Source organism: Stegodyphus dumicola, chromosome 8 (assembly GCF_044657685.1).
Source record: "Stegodyphus dumicola isolate Sdum_Otavi_A_Nest chromosome 8, ASM4465768v1".
Lineage (NCBI taxonomy): Eukaryota > Metazoa > Arthropoda > Arachnida > Araneae > Eresidae > Stegodyphus > Stegodyphus dumicola.
In genome coordinates, this window is record NC_140775.1 from 119,003,012 (window position 1) to 119,020,986 (window position 17,975).

The window sequence follows — 17,975 nt, forward strand, 5'->3', positions numbered from 1 at the left end:
AAAACGTCTATGATACCAGCAAACAGAATAATCTCTCCTTTTGGAATTGCTTCTTTCCTTATTGCGATCTCCGCGATTTGGCGAGCGACCACGAGAAAGAGAAATGCGATCAATACGTTTGTTTAATTTTTCTATTTGTTTAAATAATTTATCCTCAAGAGACTGATCGACTGTGCGAGAAACGGCACAAGTCCCTGGGGTTGGATTTACTTCTAAAATTCTGTCGGCAATTTCTGCAGCTTTATCTACAGTTAAATTGGAAATCGCTGCCAAAATAGACTGAACAGTCGAAGGCAAACGTTGAAGGAATAATTCTAACATTAAGTTATCAGGAACATTTAAAGATTCTGCTCGACGTTTCATATTTCTAAGCAAATCGGAAGGTTTTCGAGAACCTAATTCTTCTCCAGATAATAATTGGCGAATTTCTTGCTGAGAAGATTCTCCTGAACGATTTATTAACTCAGTTTTGAGCTTTGTATATGGATCAATAGGGTCTGGTTTCATAAGTAAATCCCGTACTATTGATGCAATATCTGGAGGAAGATGAGCAACTACATAATTATATTTAGTAATGGATTCTGTGATAGGTTTGGGGGTGGCGAGAGCAAAGGTACTTTCACACATAATAAACCATAAAGAGGGGTCTGATCGGTTATAAACCGGAATTTGGACGGCATGAACATCAGACATTGTGCAAGGTTTTTAAGCCAAAATAAAAGCAAAAATTTAACTAAAGAAAATTAAATTAAATGATAAGTAGAAAACGTAATTATAAAATGATCTATAATTACTACTCATCTGTGATCCGGAGGATGAAAACCGATGTAATCCATTACTTCTGGTTTGGAGATCTTGAGTGATGGCTTGTAGTCAAAACCGAAAGTGCTTGAGAACTGTTCATACGATTTAACACAGTCCGGGTTACCATTATGGTGATTTCCTGTTATGTTTTTACCACCAATCCTCGAATTCCATATCACAGATTATGTTCGTACTGCATTAATATAAATATTAACAAGACATAGTGCACAATAAAAATTAAACTTTATTTAGGAACTTCGCGCACACTGCCCGACAGCCTGCCTGTTTCGCTCTGCTCGCTACTCGTAAGACACTTCTCCTCTAGGGTTGCCACACTTATCGGAGGGCGCAAGGCGCGCTCCTTGTCGCCATCACCACACTATCAATATTTCTTACTATAAATATTTCAACAAGGAAAAGATAAATGAATATTAAAATAAAATAAGTAACTTTATTTAATTTACACAGAGGCAATAACATTAAATTTTGTTTTTATATTGAATTATTGCCAACAATTTAAAACAAATCATTTTTCCTTAACTTGGTTATCTGAAAGTTATATCAATAATATATGTTCAGCTTGCCATTTTAAAAAAGAATAATATATTTTAAGCTTTTATTTGAAAAGGTAGAGTGACGATTTAGTTTTACGGTAAAATAATGTGAAAGTCGAGGCGTTGAAATTTCTTTCTTATAAAGTACCTCCACCATAATAAAAGGTCTTGGGCGTGAAGTTGCTTTATACGCAAAGTTTTCCTTTTTAAAACTCTTCAGTAATTAATGTAGGTTCGGCTTACACGTAAAGCATCTTACACATAACGTAGTACGGTACATAAAATACCATGATAAGATTTTGCTTTAATTTTAATTGACAAAGAAATTATTAAATTCTCTGTCCGAATTTTATCAACGTTCTTTATATGATTTTGCTGTGATCTGTTACCAAGTATCTTCAAAGTAACTGCAAATTTTATTCAGGATGTTCAATGGAAATTAAAAAAACTTAAGACAACATGTATGAATCTTTGTTCCATAGTTTCTAGCACTGACAAAATTTCTTATCTTTTCCTTTTGTACTATCATAAATTTGAAATTTTCTAGATATTAGAAGCCGATTGTAAAAGTCATACGATAATTTCTGAAATTTATTTTAAAATTTTGATTTCAGTTTATTTTCATGGAATGTGAAATGTGAAAGCAGAAAAACAGTAATTGCGAAGAATATGGGAAACAAAAAAGTCCTTTTATTCACCCATATTTACAAGAGATAATGTTTGACTTTAACAATTTTTGTTCAAATAAACAACCAGCAGCTGGATGGCATGAATAACAAGAACGACTCAGTAATTGGCGTATATGTTTGGAAGATGCTCCTCACGGCGGGCGGAACGGGGACCTGAAAGACCTGCGCCACAGACGAGCGACACCCAAAAAGGGGTTGACAGACGCTTCTCTGACAGTAATCAACAACGTGAATTTTTATAATTAATTATGTACTTGTAACTAAACTAGAAAGCCCGGCGGTCAAACGAAATGACCGCTGTTCTTGATATTATAAATTATAATTAAAATGATTTGTGCCAAGGTGTCTGTTAATTCAAACTGAATTACCCAGGGCAGGCGGCGAGGACGTCCCTTTGCCTACTGCCCCACGGAGTTTCCCCCTTGCTTAATTGCTTAAAGTAGAGTGCAATGAAGGAAACCGCTGGCGGTACATTTCTTAAGAGCCACCGCTAGCTCAATAAATAAAAGTGATTTAAATAAGTGTTAATTCACATGTCAAAAGTCTTTTTGTACACAACATTTCTTGTGTAGATTTTTCCATCATTTTAAGCTCGCCTTGTAGAGGACCATCAATTATTTTTAATTTTACGTCCGTTCTTTCACGAACTCTTGAACAGGCAACATAAAGTTGACCGTATTCAAATGCAGGCTCAGGTAAAAAAATGCCAACACGCTCAAGCGTTTGGCCCTGAGACTTATTGATGGTCATAGCAAAGGCAAGTTTTACAGGAATTTGTCTACCTCTCAATTGGAACGGCAACCCTGTGCCGAGGCAACTTCACCCTATTGGCTAGTACAGTTGCGCAAGCAACCAATAAACTATCGGCGATAAACAGACACTTAAGCCGCATATAATAAAGATATTTATTTATTTCATTTTATTTGTTTTTTCATCGTTGGCGGTTTTTTGCCGTTGCATATTTCCGAATTCTATTATATATAGATGTTAAATTTATTTATTAAATATTAAATGCACGTGCTCTTGTATTTTTAATTTTTTCGTCTTAGCTTTCTCATAATATTCGTCATGCGCTGCACCGCACGGGGAATAAAACAATTTACAGTTACGCAAGCAACCAATAAACTATCGGCGACAAAGAGATGTTAAATTTATTTATTAAATGTTAAATGCACGTGCTCTTGTATTTTTAATTCTTCCGGCTTCGCTTTCTCATAATATTCGTCACGCGCTGCACTGCACGGGAAATAAAACAATTTACAGTTACGCAAGCAACCAATAAACTATCGGCGACAAACACATAAGCCGCTTATATATATGTAAATATGCAGAAAATAATTAAAATACTATTGTAGAAAGTGCTTTCAATATTAATATTAATGTAAAATACCTTTAATAGACAAAATGGAAATAATTTTTGCTTTCATTCATCTGAAAAGTAGAAAAATAGCAATGCAGGTTAAGAAAGTTATAGCTTAATTACGTAAAATGTTATGCATAAATATTTAATGTTAATTTATAGATTAATTACGTAAAATTTTATGCAAATATGTTTTATTTTTTAATTACGCATTTTTGATTGAAAAGCCATTTAACTTCTTAAAATTGCTCATTTTTCACATCTCCTGCTTCTAAATAACTTTATTAACTTAATGTATCTACACGTTTATAGAAAAAGAAAATATAAAAACCTGATCTTAAAAGGGGTTTCTTTTTTAATTCGCTGGCGGACGCCGGAAACCTGCAATATGTGTCTCGTAAATGAAATCCATTGCTGATGTGATGTATGTATTGCAGTTGCTTCTTGTCCCTTTGCATAATTTTTGTAAATATTAGCATGCTTCTGCTTTCACATTTCACATTCCACCATGCAATGTATTACAAAATTTGTTACTTTCGCCATGTTCCATTACGTCTTAAAGTCATAATCATCAATTCTGCTACATCCAAAGTATCATTAACACAAGAACTTAATTCCTGCTGCGCATAGTTTTAGTGTTATTTATTCACTGCATAAATTTTTGCTCGTACATAATAAGTTGGGCTTTACTAGAAAATGAATGAACAAACGCAGTGATTATATTCTCAATTCCCAAGCAAGGAGTTTTTTTTTACAATATTAAGCATAACTGCAAGCAATAAAAGTTTGTCTAGGCTTTTAGATGACAGTTGCAACATTATTTCCCCACGATTAGCAAGACTTACAGTGTGTCTAAAAAGTCTTTCCCTGATTACACAAATTGATAACTCAGGCTAGAAGTAAGATACAAATATGAAACTTGTGTCGAATTGTTTACAAACTACCAAAGTTTTTTTTCTGTTTTAGGTTCGCACTACGTAAGTAGTGGATGAGGTGCAGTGCTTAAGAAGACATGTTAACCAGTCAGGAGAAGGCACAGTGTGTCCTGTGGTACCATGAGACACGATCATCAACTACAGTGCAGAGACACTTCCAGACAACATTTGAAAGGAATCCACCTGATGTCAAGAGCATTAAAGCCTGGTATGAGAAGTTCAAGAACACAGGATCGGTTGCTGACTTTCCGAGGTCTGGTCGACCAAGAACCTCAGCAGACAGGGTGGAAGCTGTGAGGCAGTCTTTTCTGCGAAGTCCGAAGAAATAGGTGCGCAGGGCCTCACGTGAATTACAGATACCAAAAAGCTCTCTCCATGACATTTTACACAAACGTTTATTGTTTCGTGCATACAAAGTGCAAATCGTTCAGGCCTTGTTGCCCAATGACAGTACATGTCGATATGACTTTGCGGTCGAAATGCTATCACGTATTGAGGACGATGATGGTTATCTCAGACGAATTGCCTTTTCCGACGAAGCGACCTTTTTTGTCAGTTGAGTAGTGAATCGCCATAATGTGCGCATTTCGGGTTCACAACCCCCTGGCGAGGTCATGGAGTGCACTAGAGGCTGTCCAAAGGTGAATGTTTGGTGCTCGCTATTGCACGTTCGAATTATCGGGCCATTCTTCTTCGCTGAGGCTATCATCACATCTGCAGTGTATCTGGACATGTTGCAACTGTATGCTGTTCTTCAGCTGCTTCAAAAGGCTAGAGGCTGTCACACTGATGTCTTGTTTGGGTTTGGACGTCCGCGCCTATCTCGATATGACCTTGTCTGGGCGATGGATTGGTCGTGATGGGACAACGGTTTGGCCTCCACGCTCTCCTGACATAACCCCATTAGGCTTCTTTTTATGGGGTTATGTCAAGAACGAGGTCTACCGAACACGTGTACCACGTCTTGAAACCCTGCAGCAACGGATAACCACAGTCGTTGAATCGATACCTCCAGTGATGTTGGCTAATGTGTGGACGGAAACTGAATATCGCCTAGATGTGCTACGTGCTACCAAGGGTGGTCATGTGGAAGTTTACTGATGTGTGAAAAAAACTTTGATAGTTTGTAAACAACCAGTTTCATATTTGTATCTTACTTCTAGCCTGAGTTATCAATTTATGTAATCAGGGAAAGACTTTTCGGACATCCTGTATTATAGGAAACGGTCCCTTTCTCTAAGATTTTAATAGGCACGGCATCGTCAACATCGACCCTGTATTCTGTGGGATACTGCTCCTCAGCTTATTATTTTACCGCTTAACGGAGAACATCACTTTAACCCCAGTAACAATACACAAGCCTACTGTAAATTCATAATAAAACAACGCCGTCTGGTGGAAAGTATCAGCAGCATTAAAAACAAACTACCAAAACACGCAACCGAGCTACTCCTCACTATATCAAATGCTCTTTTTTTAGTAAATAGGAACAGTGCCTAGAACCAAAATTCAAAATTTCCTAAGCACCTTTTGCACAACTACTGTAATTGGATGCCCTGCAATGCAGACTTGCAAAATATGGTTTAGTTTTGTAAAGTTTAATTGTAAAATGTGTACTATTATAAAGTTGTACTACTACTACTATTGTAAAGTTGTTAAATATATTATTGTAAATATCGGTCGTTAAGTATTTTAAGTATCTGAAGTTATATAATAGTTATGCAAATGATGTAATAATGACGGAGCCACAACGGCCACAATATCTTAAATGTAATTTGATGCATTTTGTAATGCTAGATACTTGGAAACGCGAGATAACACTACCTAACCTCCTGGTAGAATGATAATGTCTTCAACTCCCATGAACTGTCAGCTGTGTGTTTCTGCTTTGATTTACGTATATAAAAATTTTTACTCTTGACTGTGTAGTCTTTGCTAAAATAAATAGGGCAAACGAATAGATTAAATTAATATTATTATTTTATTTTGTTTTATCGCATTTTATTTCAACAAAGATGACTTACTGAAGTACGCTCTTTTGAAATAAATTATTTACTCTGCACTAAATATATATTTGGCTTACGGAAGGATGGCAAGCAAATTACTTCCTTTCCTTAATATCTAGGTGGACCGTGCTCCCAGTGAAGCTGTTGTTTTGGGTTTTATTGAAACTGTGAATTTTAATTTCAAAGACTATTATGAAATTTTATACATAAGTATGAACATATATATGACTTAAACGAAAAATGCATTTTCATGACAGAATATGGTCCTTTTGTTTGAAAATAGTTGAGAATAAAGAATAAACTAGATTCGTTTAACTACTGCAGGCAGTGAGAACCAGTGTTTCATTTATTGTTCATGCATTATTGGCGGATAGTTCTGTTTCTAATAAAAGAAATTTATTTCAAAATTCTTAAAAGTAATTACTATTATTATATCAAAATACCTATCATTTATACAAAAGCATAACTTTGGATTAACGATTTAGAATCAACAACCAGTTGAAATGACTTTCGTGAACAATCAATTTCTTGAAATCAAACTCCGGAAGATCTTTTAAATTTCGACTTCAGAGACTGACAGTAATGAGAATTTAATGGCACTATTCCCTCCCTTAAACCATGCCTCTTATAAGAATGGGGGGAAAATGCCACCCTCTGAAAGATCTCGATGTTTGAGTATCTGGGGGTCAAGATACATCTTAGTCACTTTGTGATACATTTCCTGCTAAGAATTACTCAATTACAATTTCCTGGTGTAGTTTTCTTCACATGGTTACAAATGCATCTTGACAATAAACTGAGGAATGAATTAATTCTGCAAAAGATGTGCAAGACATTCTGCGTAAAGCAGACTTAAACTATATTATATTAATAATGCATGTTAAAGAGTTCTACTTTCAATACATACGACTTGTGAAACAATTATATTCCTTGAACTTAATTCACTAGACAGAATTTCATCAGAATTACAGAGAAATTTAAAGACGAAAATTAAATTTTAGAACATTTAAAGGAATAAAATTAAAAGAACTTAATTTGTATGTGAATTGAACAGTTTTGTAAGAAGAAAAGAAAAGAAATATATCCTAAATTGCAAGAGGATCGTAAACATGTAGTAAAAAACATTATTATAATTCTAACAAAACAATAATTACAAATGTTTTAAATAGCATCAGCTAATAAAAAGCTTCATACTTGAAAAAAAAAAAAAACAGATTTCAATATGACCTTTGGTATGTATAATCTCGAAATCTTTAGTTGCATTCTTTTTCAAAGTAAGTGAAATATGTCTGCAGAATTCCACAAAAATGTATAGCAATATATTTAAAGCCGAAGATCAAAAATTAAGTTTAAATCTAAGTCTTTTATTTGCCTTTCTTCAAACTTGAAGGAAGAGTGATAATTGAGTAAGAGTTAATTTTATTTCCAAATATCTACACATTTGTGCTATCTTTTCTAAAGTTTGGTTTGGTTTTATTATATTACGGCAAAGCACTCGAGGGCTCGAACCTCGGACCGAACTACCAGTGTTCAACGACGCTACCGCTCGGCCGCTGGTGGGCCGTCTTTTCTAAAGAAGTTGCTTTTAAGGGCATTGTGATAACAATGAAACATGAAGGAAATTAAGTTTACATAATTTAGCTTCTGAAATAAGGCGAGAATTTGTAATTAGTGTTTAAGTATGAGCATGCATTTTGCGTTTAACAAATAAGTAAAAATATTTTCTTTAATTGAATGGCATTTCTACTTACGTAATGCAAGACACTGATATATAATACTAAATGTATTGTTTATATACTAAATATATTGTTTATTTCCTTCTATAATATTACAAAAATAAAAACAGGCACGGAGAATAAATCTGATAGAAGAAGCAAATGAGTAAAGTTGTAGAGTCATTAGGTTATTTTTTGGAAGCAGGAAAGATGAAAAATGAGCAACGCCCTCGCCTGGAATCGAACCACGGACCTCTGGAATACGCGCCCTGCGTGCAGACCACTACACTACGAATACACTCTAAGAAGGCGGGAAAACTACCTTATGAAGCAATTAAAATATATACAAAGTAGTACTACATTTTTAGGAATCATTTTTATAAAGCAATTAAAATATATACAATGTAGTACTACATTTTTAGGAATCATTTTTATAAAGCAATTAAAATATATACAAAGTAGTACTACATTTTTAGAATTTAAACGTAGTAATGTCTGAAGCTATTTCATGTACACAAGCAGACTGTTTTTAGAAAAATCTTATGTGTTTGTTGAATTCTTCTCCTTGAAATATTGTAATTGAAGTCTTAGGGAAATCAGTTGCTGGACTGTCTAAAATTGTAAGTACTTTGTGCGATGGAAACTAACTTTTCGTATTCTGAAATAGCTAGGTGGCTAAAATTCAGTCCTAGTACTAAAACATATTGCTTAATTAATAATGTCAAGAAGACCACTTCCAAACCATTTACCGGTGACAGCTCCTTCAGATTTCTCTTCCTAACAATTTCAGCTAGAAGACGTTAAAGCTCGACCATGCCTCAGCTTCTGAAAAATTGTTTTGTAGCCACAAGTACATCTGCGTCTAGTGTTAAGAAAAAATATATCCATAATTTGTTTGCTTGAAAACCCACTACGAGTATCTGCATTCCACATTCTTTCACACAGAGCACAGCGACTGGTAAGCAAGAAAGCAGATCATGCAGATAAAAAAATAGTGGCATTCACTATCATTCAGATATGAATATAGATACTCTTTGCACTGTCAATTACCTCGTGTTATAGTCTAAGTAAGGAACTGGACACAGCGAGTCGAAGAATATTTAACAGAACGATTGCTAAGATCATAATGTCTTCATCCGAAGAGGAATCAGTTCAAATCTTTGCTGTTTAGTTACTTATATGCATATGTTTTCCGTAGAATTAGTCACATTTCAGCAGTATATAGATATCAGCATCGATCCTTATGTAACAGACTTACAGTCAACCAGGGCGTTCAAGGTACTCAGCGATTAAACTGGCCAACTCGAACACTAGATTTTTATTCTGTCCAGCATGTGTGGGATCATATCAGAAAAGAAGTAACTGTTTTGCATTCTTCTTCTGAGATCCTTAAATGAGCTACAATTACAGTTACGAGACATAATTTTTTTTTTTGCTTTCGTTTGAAATATCTGACAATTAAATAAACATCATGGAAAAAAGCTGAGCGAGCGTTCACGCATGCCAGAGGATAGCATATTCCCTATTAAAACTGCGCTCATTTGTTTAAACAGAAAGGTACTTGCTGCAAATTGCATTAATCATATGCTTTCTAAATGATGCCTATATATATTTGCAAAAATATAAGATGTTCAGTTTTTGCAGCATGAAGTATGTCATTGTATGATCTATATTTTGTGCCAAATGTTTTATTCTATCTTATTTGCTTTAAAATGTCTTCCCTAAAATTATTTTTTTTAATTTTTGAAACGAAATATATTTTAATATTAGTAAATTAACCACGCAATGCTAATAAATAAGGTTTAAAATATAATAATGCACAAAATAATTGCATAACATAATTTAAGCAAAAACGTAATATAATTTAAGCAAAAATTATAGAGGTTTTCTAGGCAATATGCTGTTGATAAAATGATTTCATGTTTTAAAGTAATTGCAGAAACCAATTGCACCTTCTTAGTTAATCTTTCAGTGTATCAGTAAGCAGGAAACATAAATTCACTTATTAATTCAGTGGCTGAAGCTTGAGACGCATCATCTCTTCTTTTCGACTGATTTGTTGTTCTTACAAAAAGGAAAGCTTACAAGAACACATACTTTTTCAAACGGTATCAACTGCCTAACACTTTACATGAAATTTAAAAAATATGTGTCATAACAGAAAATGTAGTTTCATAAAAAATAATACGCAGGAACTCAATCCGAGCTTATTCTCTTGATTTCGGTATTTGTGAAAAACTACATTGCCTTTGAAATATAACTCTGTTGCAGGTTCTTATACGAATAATAACCTTTGTTATAATGTATGCTGAAAAAGTTCTCATACAAAAACAACTGTGACTATAATGTATTCAGAAAAGATACATAAATTCACTCGTAGCTCATAAAGGAAAAAATATTACATTCATGGTAAAACTGCGTTGACAATAACCCTTCGCTCCTTTCCCCATCTTAAGCAGGAAAGTTTTTAGAAAGAACATTTGAGGCTGCAGCGCATCTACTCGGAACTTTGAAACAGAAGCAAGTTTTCGCTACGTAAATCAAATGACAGCCATTTCTGCTTTTTAATGGCGCAGAAGAAATTCTTTTTCCACGCGGTTGAATTCTGACCTACTCCAACAAATTCCAGCCTCAAAATTTAACGAAAGTATTCCACTAGTTAAGAATAAGTCGGTTGCTCAATTGAGCATTTTATTTCTTCGCATTTTTGTGGGGAAATGGTGACATTTTGGAAGCTGTTATGCATTCTTCCATGCATAGACTTCGTAATTACCAAACTTAATTTTCCAGGACGCTTCTTCAGCAAAGCAACGCTGGATTTTAGGATATTTTTAGTTTATAGGGATATTTGGTTGTCCAAATTAAAGACTGAATACTTGGATGATTTTGATAAAGTTCCTTGTGTACAAATTTATTTCTATTCATTTTAGAACGGTTACTGTTTTTAACAATTTAATCAAAAATGTACAGGTGACGTTATTAAAACATGAAAAGAGAAGACAATCTTAGTTTAAGTTTTATGTTACAGGCAAAGTGCTCCAGCTTCTAAGTTAGAACTTAATTATCACAGTTTCGCTAACTTTATTTCGTCAATAAAACAATTGCTGGTATAAATATTTCCTGGACGTTATCGTCAGTAGTATATTATTTTTAAATGGTAATCTCTACAACGGAAAGCCACCTAAAATGATTATTATAAAAAATAATGACAGAGTTCAGCTAGTGTAATTTTTCAGGTGTAGTTAGTAAATAATAATAATATAGATGAAGAAATGTGTTTATTGCTTTCAATTCGCTTAATTTCTTAATCAGTAATAGACAGATAATGTTTGAAAGTAGTATTAAATACTGTAAGACTTGACGAACAATAACACACTGGCGCGTGAAAGATGAAAGTATTTTATTTCGAGCCGTGACAGCATGGTTTGTTAAATCATTGTGTTACCTTATTAAATTCGAAGCATATTATGCTTTCCATAGTGGCAACACATAGGTTTCAAGTCGCCGAATTTGTTAGTCAAAATATGTGAATTCTAAATAGAAAACCCGATGCCTGTATCAGAGCAACAAAGTTTATTTTATTCCCATAACGTGTTTAAATAGAAACAAAAATGCTTAATACAATTTAAGATAATAAAAATAAAAATTAATATTATAACTTTTCTTTAAATAACACGATTTCCTGATACATGAAATCAGAAACTAAATTACCTTACATCAATTACCATTTTAAGTATATTGTCTCAATCAGTCTCAAATTTATGATCTGATAAAATTACCAAAACATCCAGGAATTAAAATTTCCTAAAATGTTTGCTGTTTACCAAAATGTATTGATGTTTATTTAATGCTTTTCAATTTAACCTCAGCACCAAGACTTCTTGTTGACATACTCTCTTCATGAATTTGCTCGCATTCGCACTTCAATTACTGTCTTACAGCTTATGATATTATGTTGCCTCAGTCTTATTCGTTCTTGATTCTTAAGGTATGTTGCCTCAGTCTTATTCGTTCTTGAGTCTTAAATGAATATTAAGATACATTAAAGTACCTTAATATTCATTTTACAGTATTCGATTTTGGAGTATTCCATTTTATTACACATCAAATATTCCTTTCTCGGTATTTGGTCTTATGTGACCAAAAATTACAATGCATCAGTTATAACTTATTAACGAATGTAACGGCGTTCGAAAGAATAACTTAAAATTCTTTCGAACTATATAACGGTGTTCGAAAGTTTCACTTTGCAATACTTAAAAGTATTTTGCTTCAGAACATATTTTGCATCAAAGCAGAAGAGTAGATTTTATTTTGAAATATATTTGGTTTTTCCTATGGTTACGTCAACCAAGATTTAATGTTGAATGCATTCAGAATTTATCAAAATAGTTAAGCAAGATGTTTTAAATAGTGATTTGAATAACTAAAGGTATTATCTGCTTTAGGGTAACATTATAAAGTTTATCCTAATTGACACATAAGCAAGATGTTTTAAATAGTAATTTGCCTAGCTGAAGGTATTTAAGTACAATTATAAGGTTTATTCTAAATCACACATTTTTTCTCTTAAAATCTGACTATACTCATACTGATGCTTCTTCTTTCATCAGAACATGTAATTTGTAGGAGTTTGAATCTGAATATGTCAAGAAAAAGGCACTGGCATTGGCCATGACCTTAAATAAAACTCTTTTGTATGCAGCCTTCACGAGCTGGAGACCTGTGATCTGGTTAGTCCCCTTTTTAGCTGGCACATGTATATACCTGCTTACCTTTGTTAGACACCAGCTGTCCCCGTCCTCCGTCACCTGCCACACGTAATTAGTTCCTAAAATTTAACGAATCAACTTCCTAGACTAAAATTTAACTTGCAATTACATATAATTAATATTTTTCGGGTTTTCTGTTATTCTTCAAGTAGAAGTATGTAACGAATTTTAGTTGTTTGATTTTATATTGCTTTTTTGTTTGTTTTAAACTACTGTGTTTGTAATAGAACCCAGGACGAAAATGCATCTTGTAGACTTAAAGATTGGACAAGTTTTCTTAAAATAAATTGTAGTTTAATCATACATCAAAATGTTACAGGATTATTAAGCGAAGTTAAGTTAGAAATTCATATTTAATGATTTAATGGAATTCACTTTTGCTTAATGTAATAGTACATTCAGTTAATTAGATGTGATTTTAGTTTATAGATTGCAAATATTTAATTATGATGAAACAAATAATCTTGATGGAACTTCTTTACATAACGGACACATTTCTGTTTGCCATGAGCTTAGAGAAATTGCAGGTATTGATTAGTGGATGTTGTAGAAGGAATATTAAATAATGGCCATCTTTCAGTCAACGCCGTAAACATAGATATATTCGAAAATATGAACGCGAACTAAAAAAGTGTAAATAAAACTCTTACGTCCATATAAGTAAGCAATTACGAATATGAATATCGGTTCCTTGGATCTTTGGTATTTGCAGGTAATATACATTTTCTTTTGTTGGCTTATGTGAAAATAAATGAATGAATTTACCTCTACGCATTGCTCTAAGCAAACACTAACAGTGGCCAGAAAGATAACGAAATCTGAGCTCTGGAACTTGAAGGCACGGAATTGCGATTTCAATACGCCATCCACGGGTCGGAATACCTGTAGTACAAAAGGATCCACAGAACACCTAGAATATAAAATTTTCTATGATTATATTATTTTAATAAGTACATTTTGCATCCTACTTCAAAACAGAATTAAAATTTTCTTATTACCACAGAATGTAGTCACCCTAATACAGTCCATGATTAGCACGACTACTGGAATATATTGCATTAAACTGGAAAGTATTATTAACTGATTTTCGCTTTTATATATATTTCAATAAATCTTCTGTTAAAAACTATAAAACACGAAATTTTAACACGTCTCCTACGAAGTACATGCCCCCCAAAAAAAGGTTTTTAGAAGTGTTGCACTTTATGACAGATTTAAATGAGTAATAATATCACGTTTCATAGCGCGGAACTTTTTTAACAATAATTCTTAATTCAATATCTTCAAATGTTATAGGCAAGCATTTGGCTACTACATACAGTTGTAAATATTTGGAGCAAAACCGAAATCTAAGAGAAAAGTATTTAAACATATGCAGTTTCTCGAAATGAAGTACCTGATTTTTCGCAAAATGAAGTTAAATATTATCTATATACATAATAAATATTCAGCATTACTAATTAATTTAACGGAATTTATGGACAAAATTAGAACTTGAATTTCGCAATATGCACTGAAGCTTCTGTTTTCGTGTTTTCTATTATAGAAATAAAGAAAAATGTGGTACATCTGACAAGTGGTTTTTAGAGTAAATGAAAAATATCTGTTGTGAATTTTACATTAATGTGGTACAAAGCATATAAAAACTATAATGTGTAAAAATGAAAATGCAGGATTTGGACAATAAAACTGATGCATATGATAATTATAGCAGCCATATATCCAGTTGGAAACCCTGAATGCTTCTGAATTTCATCAACATCAGCAGAGTGTAAAGTTTGAGTTCTTAGAGATATTAGAAGTACTGACCTTAAACACTGCGAAATACAGTACGCAAACGGAGATTTTCTCGGAACTCAAAAGATGAGAAAATATCGGTTATTGATGTACTCGTCACCAAAACGTTTAATGTATCAAAGGTGCAGTATCAGAGTCATATCTAAGTACTTAATGAGGTAAAACCTTTTGTCCACTCGGAGTAATTATCAAGATAACAGACGGATAAATCTGAAAAGTATGTTAAAGTGTTAAAAAAGCGGTGTATCCAAAAATATAAAATGGCGACTACTCAGATTATGGCTAAATTCTTCTTCTGGCACCACTTTTTCTGAACCGCTATTCATTAGCAGTTACTTAAGGTTAATTATCATTGTACATAAAGCAAAATATCCATTTCTTAGAGATCAGTCCAACTTAATTGCCTTTTCCATTTCTGTTAGAGTTTGTGCACAGAGAACTGTTGACTACGGACTGCTTTACGCTCAGAGTGAAGCATGAAGATAAACCAAGGTTACTTTAATACAAGGTTTGCTCTTCCATTACATCACTAACTCAGAATCTGCACAAAAGATACTACTCCCTACTCTCTACCTTCCTTGTATATCGACCTTGAAGGGGACTGTGGTATGTTTGTGTCAAGGAATATTCATATTTCTTGACAATTACAGCATTTTCAAAGACTACTGATGTATTTTAAATGATTAAGTCCACTAATTTGTTTAAATATTGTATTCTGAAGAAATGACCTCGTATGAGTATGACAGCGGAAAAATTCACTCCACAAATGTGGTGGCAAAGTAGCTCGAAAATATGAAAGTGATCTTTATTATCTTTCATATCCTGCACATATCAGCAGCATCGTTTTGGATACACTTGTGGACAAAGTTAGAAAATATTTTCTTCTTCCTAATTCCTGAGAAGAAATAGATGCTATTTTGCAAGAACACAATTTTGCAATAAAATACTTATGATGATTGTATATGAGTTGCAACTATTATTTCGAAGGAGAATCTACACAGTATGGATCCTGAAAAGAGGACTGCAGCTTACTAATGAATTAATCACAATCCAAATGCAGATACATCTGCTTCTTATTTATTTAAACTTTGCTGTAATCTGTATAACTATAAAAATACGAAATTTTGTTCTTTATAAACGGTTTTTAAGGGGGTTCATACACCTTTAACCTGTTATGATCTTCGAATATGTCACTGTTGCAAGAATTTGGATATTTTATTCATTTTAAAAGCAATTACTTCCAACTTTTTACAGATGACTATATAATATAGCTGCTTTGCGAAGCAGTAACTAGGAAGTTTGTTGCCACAAATATTTTTTAATTTAATTCGTTTTGTGACAAAACACTTCGTAATGTTTCCACCTTGCGCGCATGATATTTTAAAAATGGCTAATGGTATATCCTTGAAATTTGATGGAATTCTTTATATGGGCACTATTTTCTAACTGAACCAAAACTCTGATGAATATTTTAATATTAAAAATTTTATGCATGAAAACATTATAAATTTTTTTAATAAAATGCATTTTATAAACTCAACTCCAAAAAAAAAAAAAAAAAAATTAACATGAAATTCTTAGAATTTTTGATTCACTGTAGTTCCAAATGTTATAAAACCTATATATTAAATATGGAATTAAATTATGCAACAAGATGTTTTAAACTGTGCGCGCAAGGTGGAAACACGACGAAAAATTTTGTCACAAAGCGGATTAAATTATAAAAATATTTGTGGCAACATAAAATTTCTGATTAGTATTTCATAAAGCAGCTATATTATGTAGTCAGCTGTAAAAAGTTGGCAGTAATTGCTTTTAAAATAAATAAGTTATCCTAAATCTTGAAACAGTCACATATTCGAAGATCTTATGAGTTTTAAGGTGTATGAGTCTCCTTAAGGGAAAATACGCATTCCATTAAGATGCCTTTTTTTCGCTAGAAGATGAAGTACTATCCATGTAATAGAAACATAAATAAAGTAGAAAATTACTTCATTTGAAAAAGAATTTTCTTCAAATTTATATATTTATTTCTTTATGCAATTATTTAACCTTTTAATAAATATGCCTGAATTAAAAATAATAATGTTACACAAAAGTAAGGCAACATGCATAAATTTTCAAGATTTACTACTTATCTTAGGCGTTAAGTAATCTATAACTTTCTTATTCACTTTACACGTCGTAAGGATTATGTTAATTTTATTAACAGTTAAATTTTAAGTTAAAGTTCCTTTCCTGTTAAATTCTTAACTTCAACTTACTACTTTCGGCCAGAACGTAGTTTTAGAATCATGTCTGAATACATAATGAGGAAGAGGGTATTTAACCTCGAAGTTCTTTGGTCTTAGCGAGAGAGAATCAGAGTTTCTGATTTACGCGCGTCTGCCTTTTGGCCTTTCTCTCTCTCTCAAATCTGTTATTACGCTCGGCCGTACTCAGGCCCTTGATAAGCTTCGTAGTCAAATAGAGTTAAGAGGCCAACTTGTCCAGAATCTTGATAGCTTCGGCTATATTTCTTTAGTTAATCTTAGTTTTAGTTTAATTTTTAGTCTCTTAAGTTCAAGCCCAAGTGTCGGCTTTTATTGTACACTCCAAGACGGAGTTTTGCTAAATCTTATTGGAATAATAAAGGGTTAGTTACCCTTCCATCTTGTTGCTTCTTGTCACACGAAGTTAAGGGATTATTCGCTAATTAGTTCTTAATATTCGTCACTTTCTACAGTAACTGAGATTTACACAGTGAAAATTTTACAACGTAATTTTCTCTTGTGTAGGACTTTATTCTTATAATTTATTTTCAGATATAAATAACGTAATGTAGAAATTAACTGCATTCATGAAAAAATAAAAAGAAACGCAGTGATTACTGATATAGGTATAATCACAGGAATGCTGGATATTTTCAGACACTCTAATGACTCTTTTTTACCCAAACATTAAACAACTCTGAATGTTGCATTATTCAATCCCCTTATCTATTCGTTCTCGTATGAAGCACCACTTTGCATCAGATCGATATTCGTCCGTGAATAGTAAAGAAAATTAATCTTGACTTAGCTAAAACTGCTAGAAAAATATTGATCTAAATCAAAAAGTACTTTGTAAAGTTTACTTCTGTAACACGGCTTTATTTTTAAGATGAATTCCACGTTGGCTTGAGTTCTTTATTTCTCCGTTTAGTGTTAAACAGAACTCAAAATTTTCTAACTAGATAAGATTATATTAAAATCGGATGAGCAAAATGTCCGGACAGTTGGGTTTCATTTTATCTATACATCAAATATATATTTATTGTGTGAGTATAAGTGAGAAAATTTTACATAAATAAAGGCCTTTCATT

At 32.8% G+C, this 17,975-nt stretch overlaps 1 protein-coding gene across 1 annotated transcript in view; it reads right to left on the reverse strand.

Moving 5' to 3' along the window:
- Positions 1-17,975, reverse strand: part of LOC118186279 (uncharacterized) — a 284,508-nt gene that overhangs the window by 116,130 nt on the left and 150,403 nt on the right. Inside the window, exon 6 of the mRNA XM_085822330.1 lies at positions 13,601-13,745. Within this exon, the coding sequence (XP_085678456.1) occupies positions 13,601-13,745 (145 nt within the window). The remainder of the gene's footprint in view (positions 1-13,600; positions 13,746-17,975) is intronic.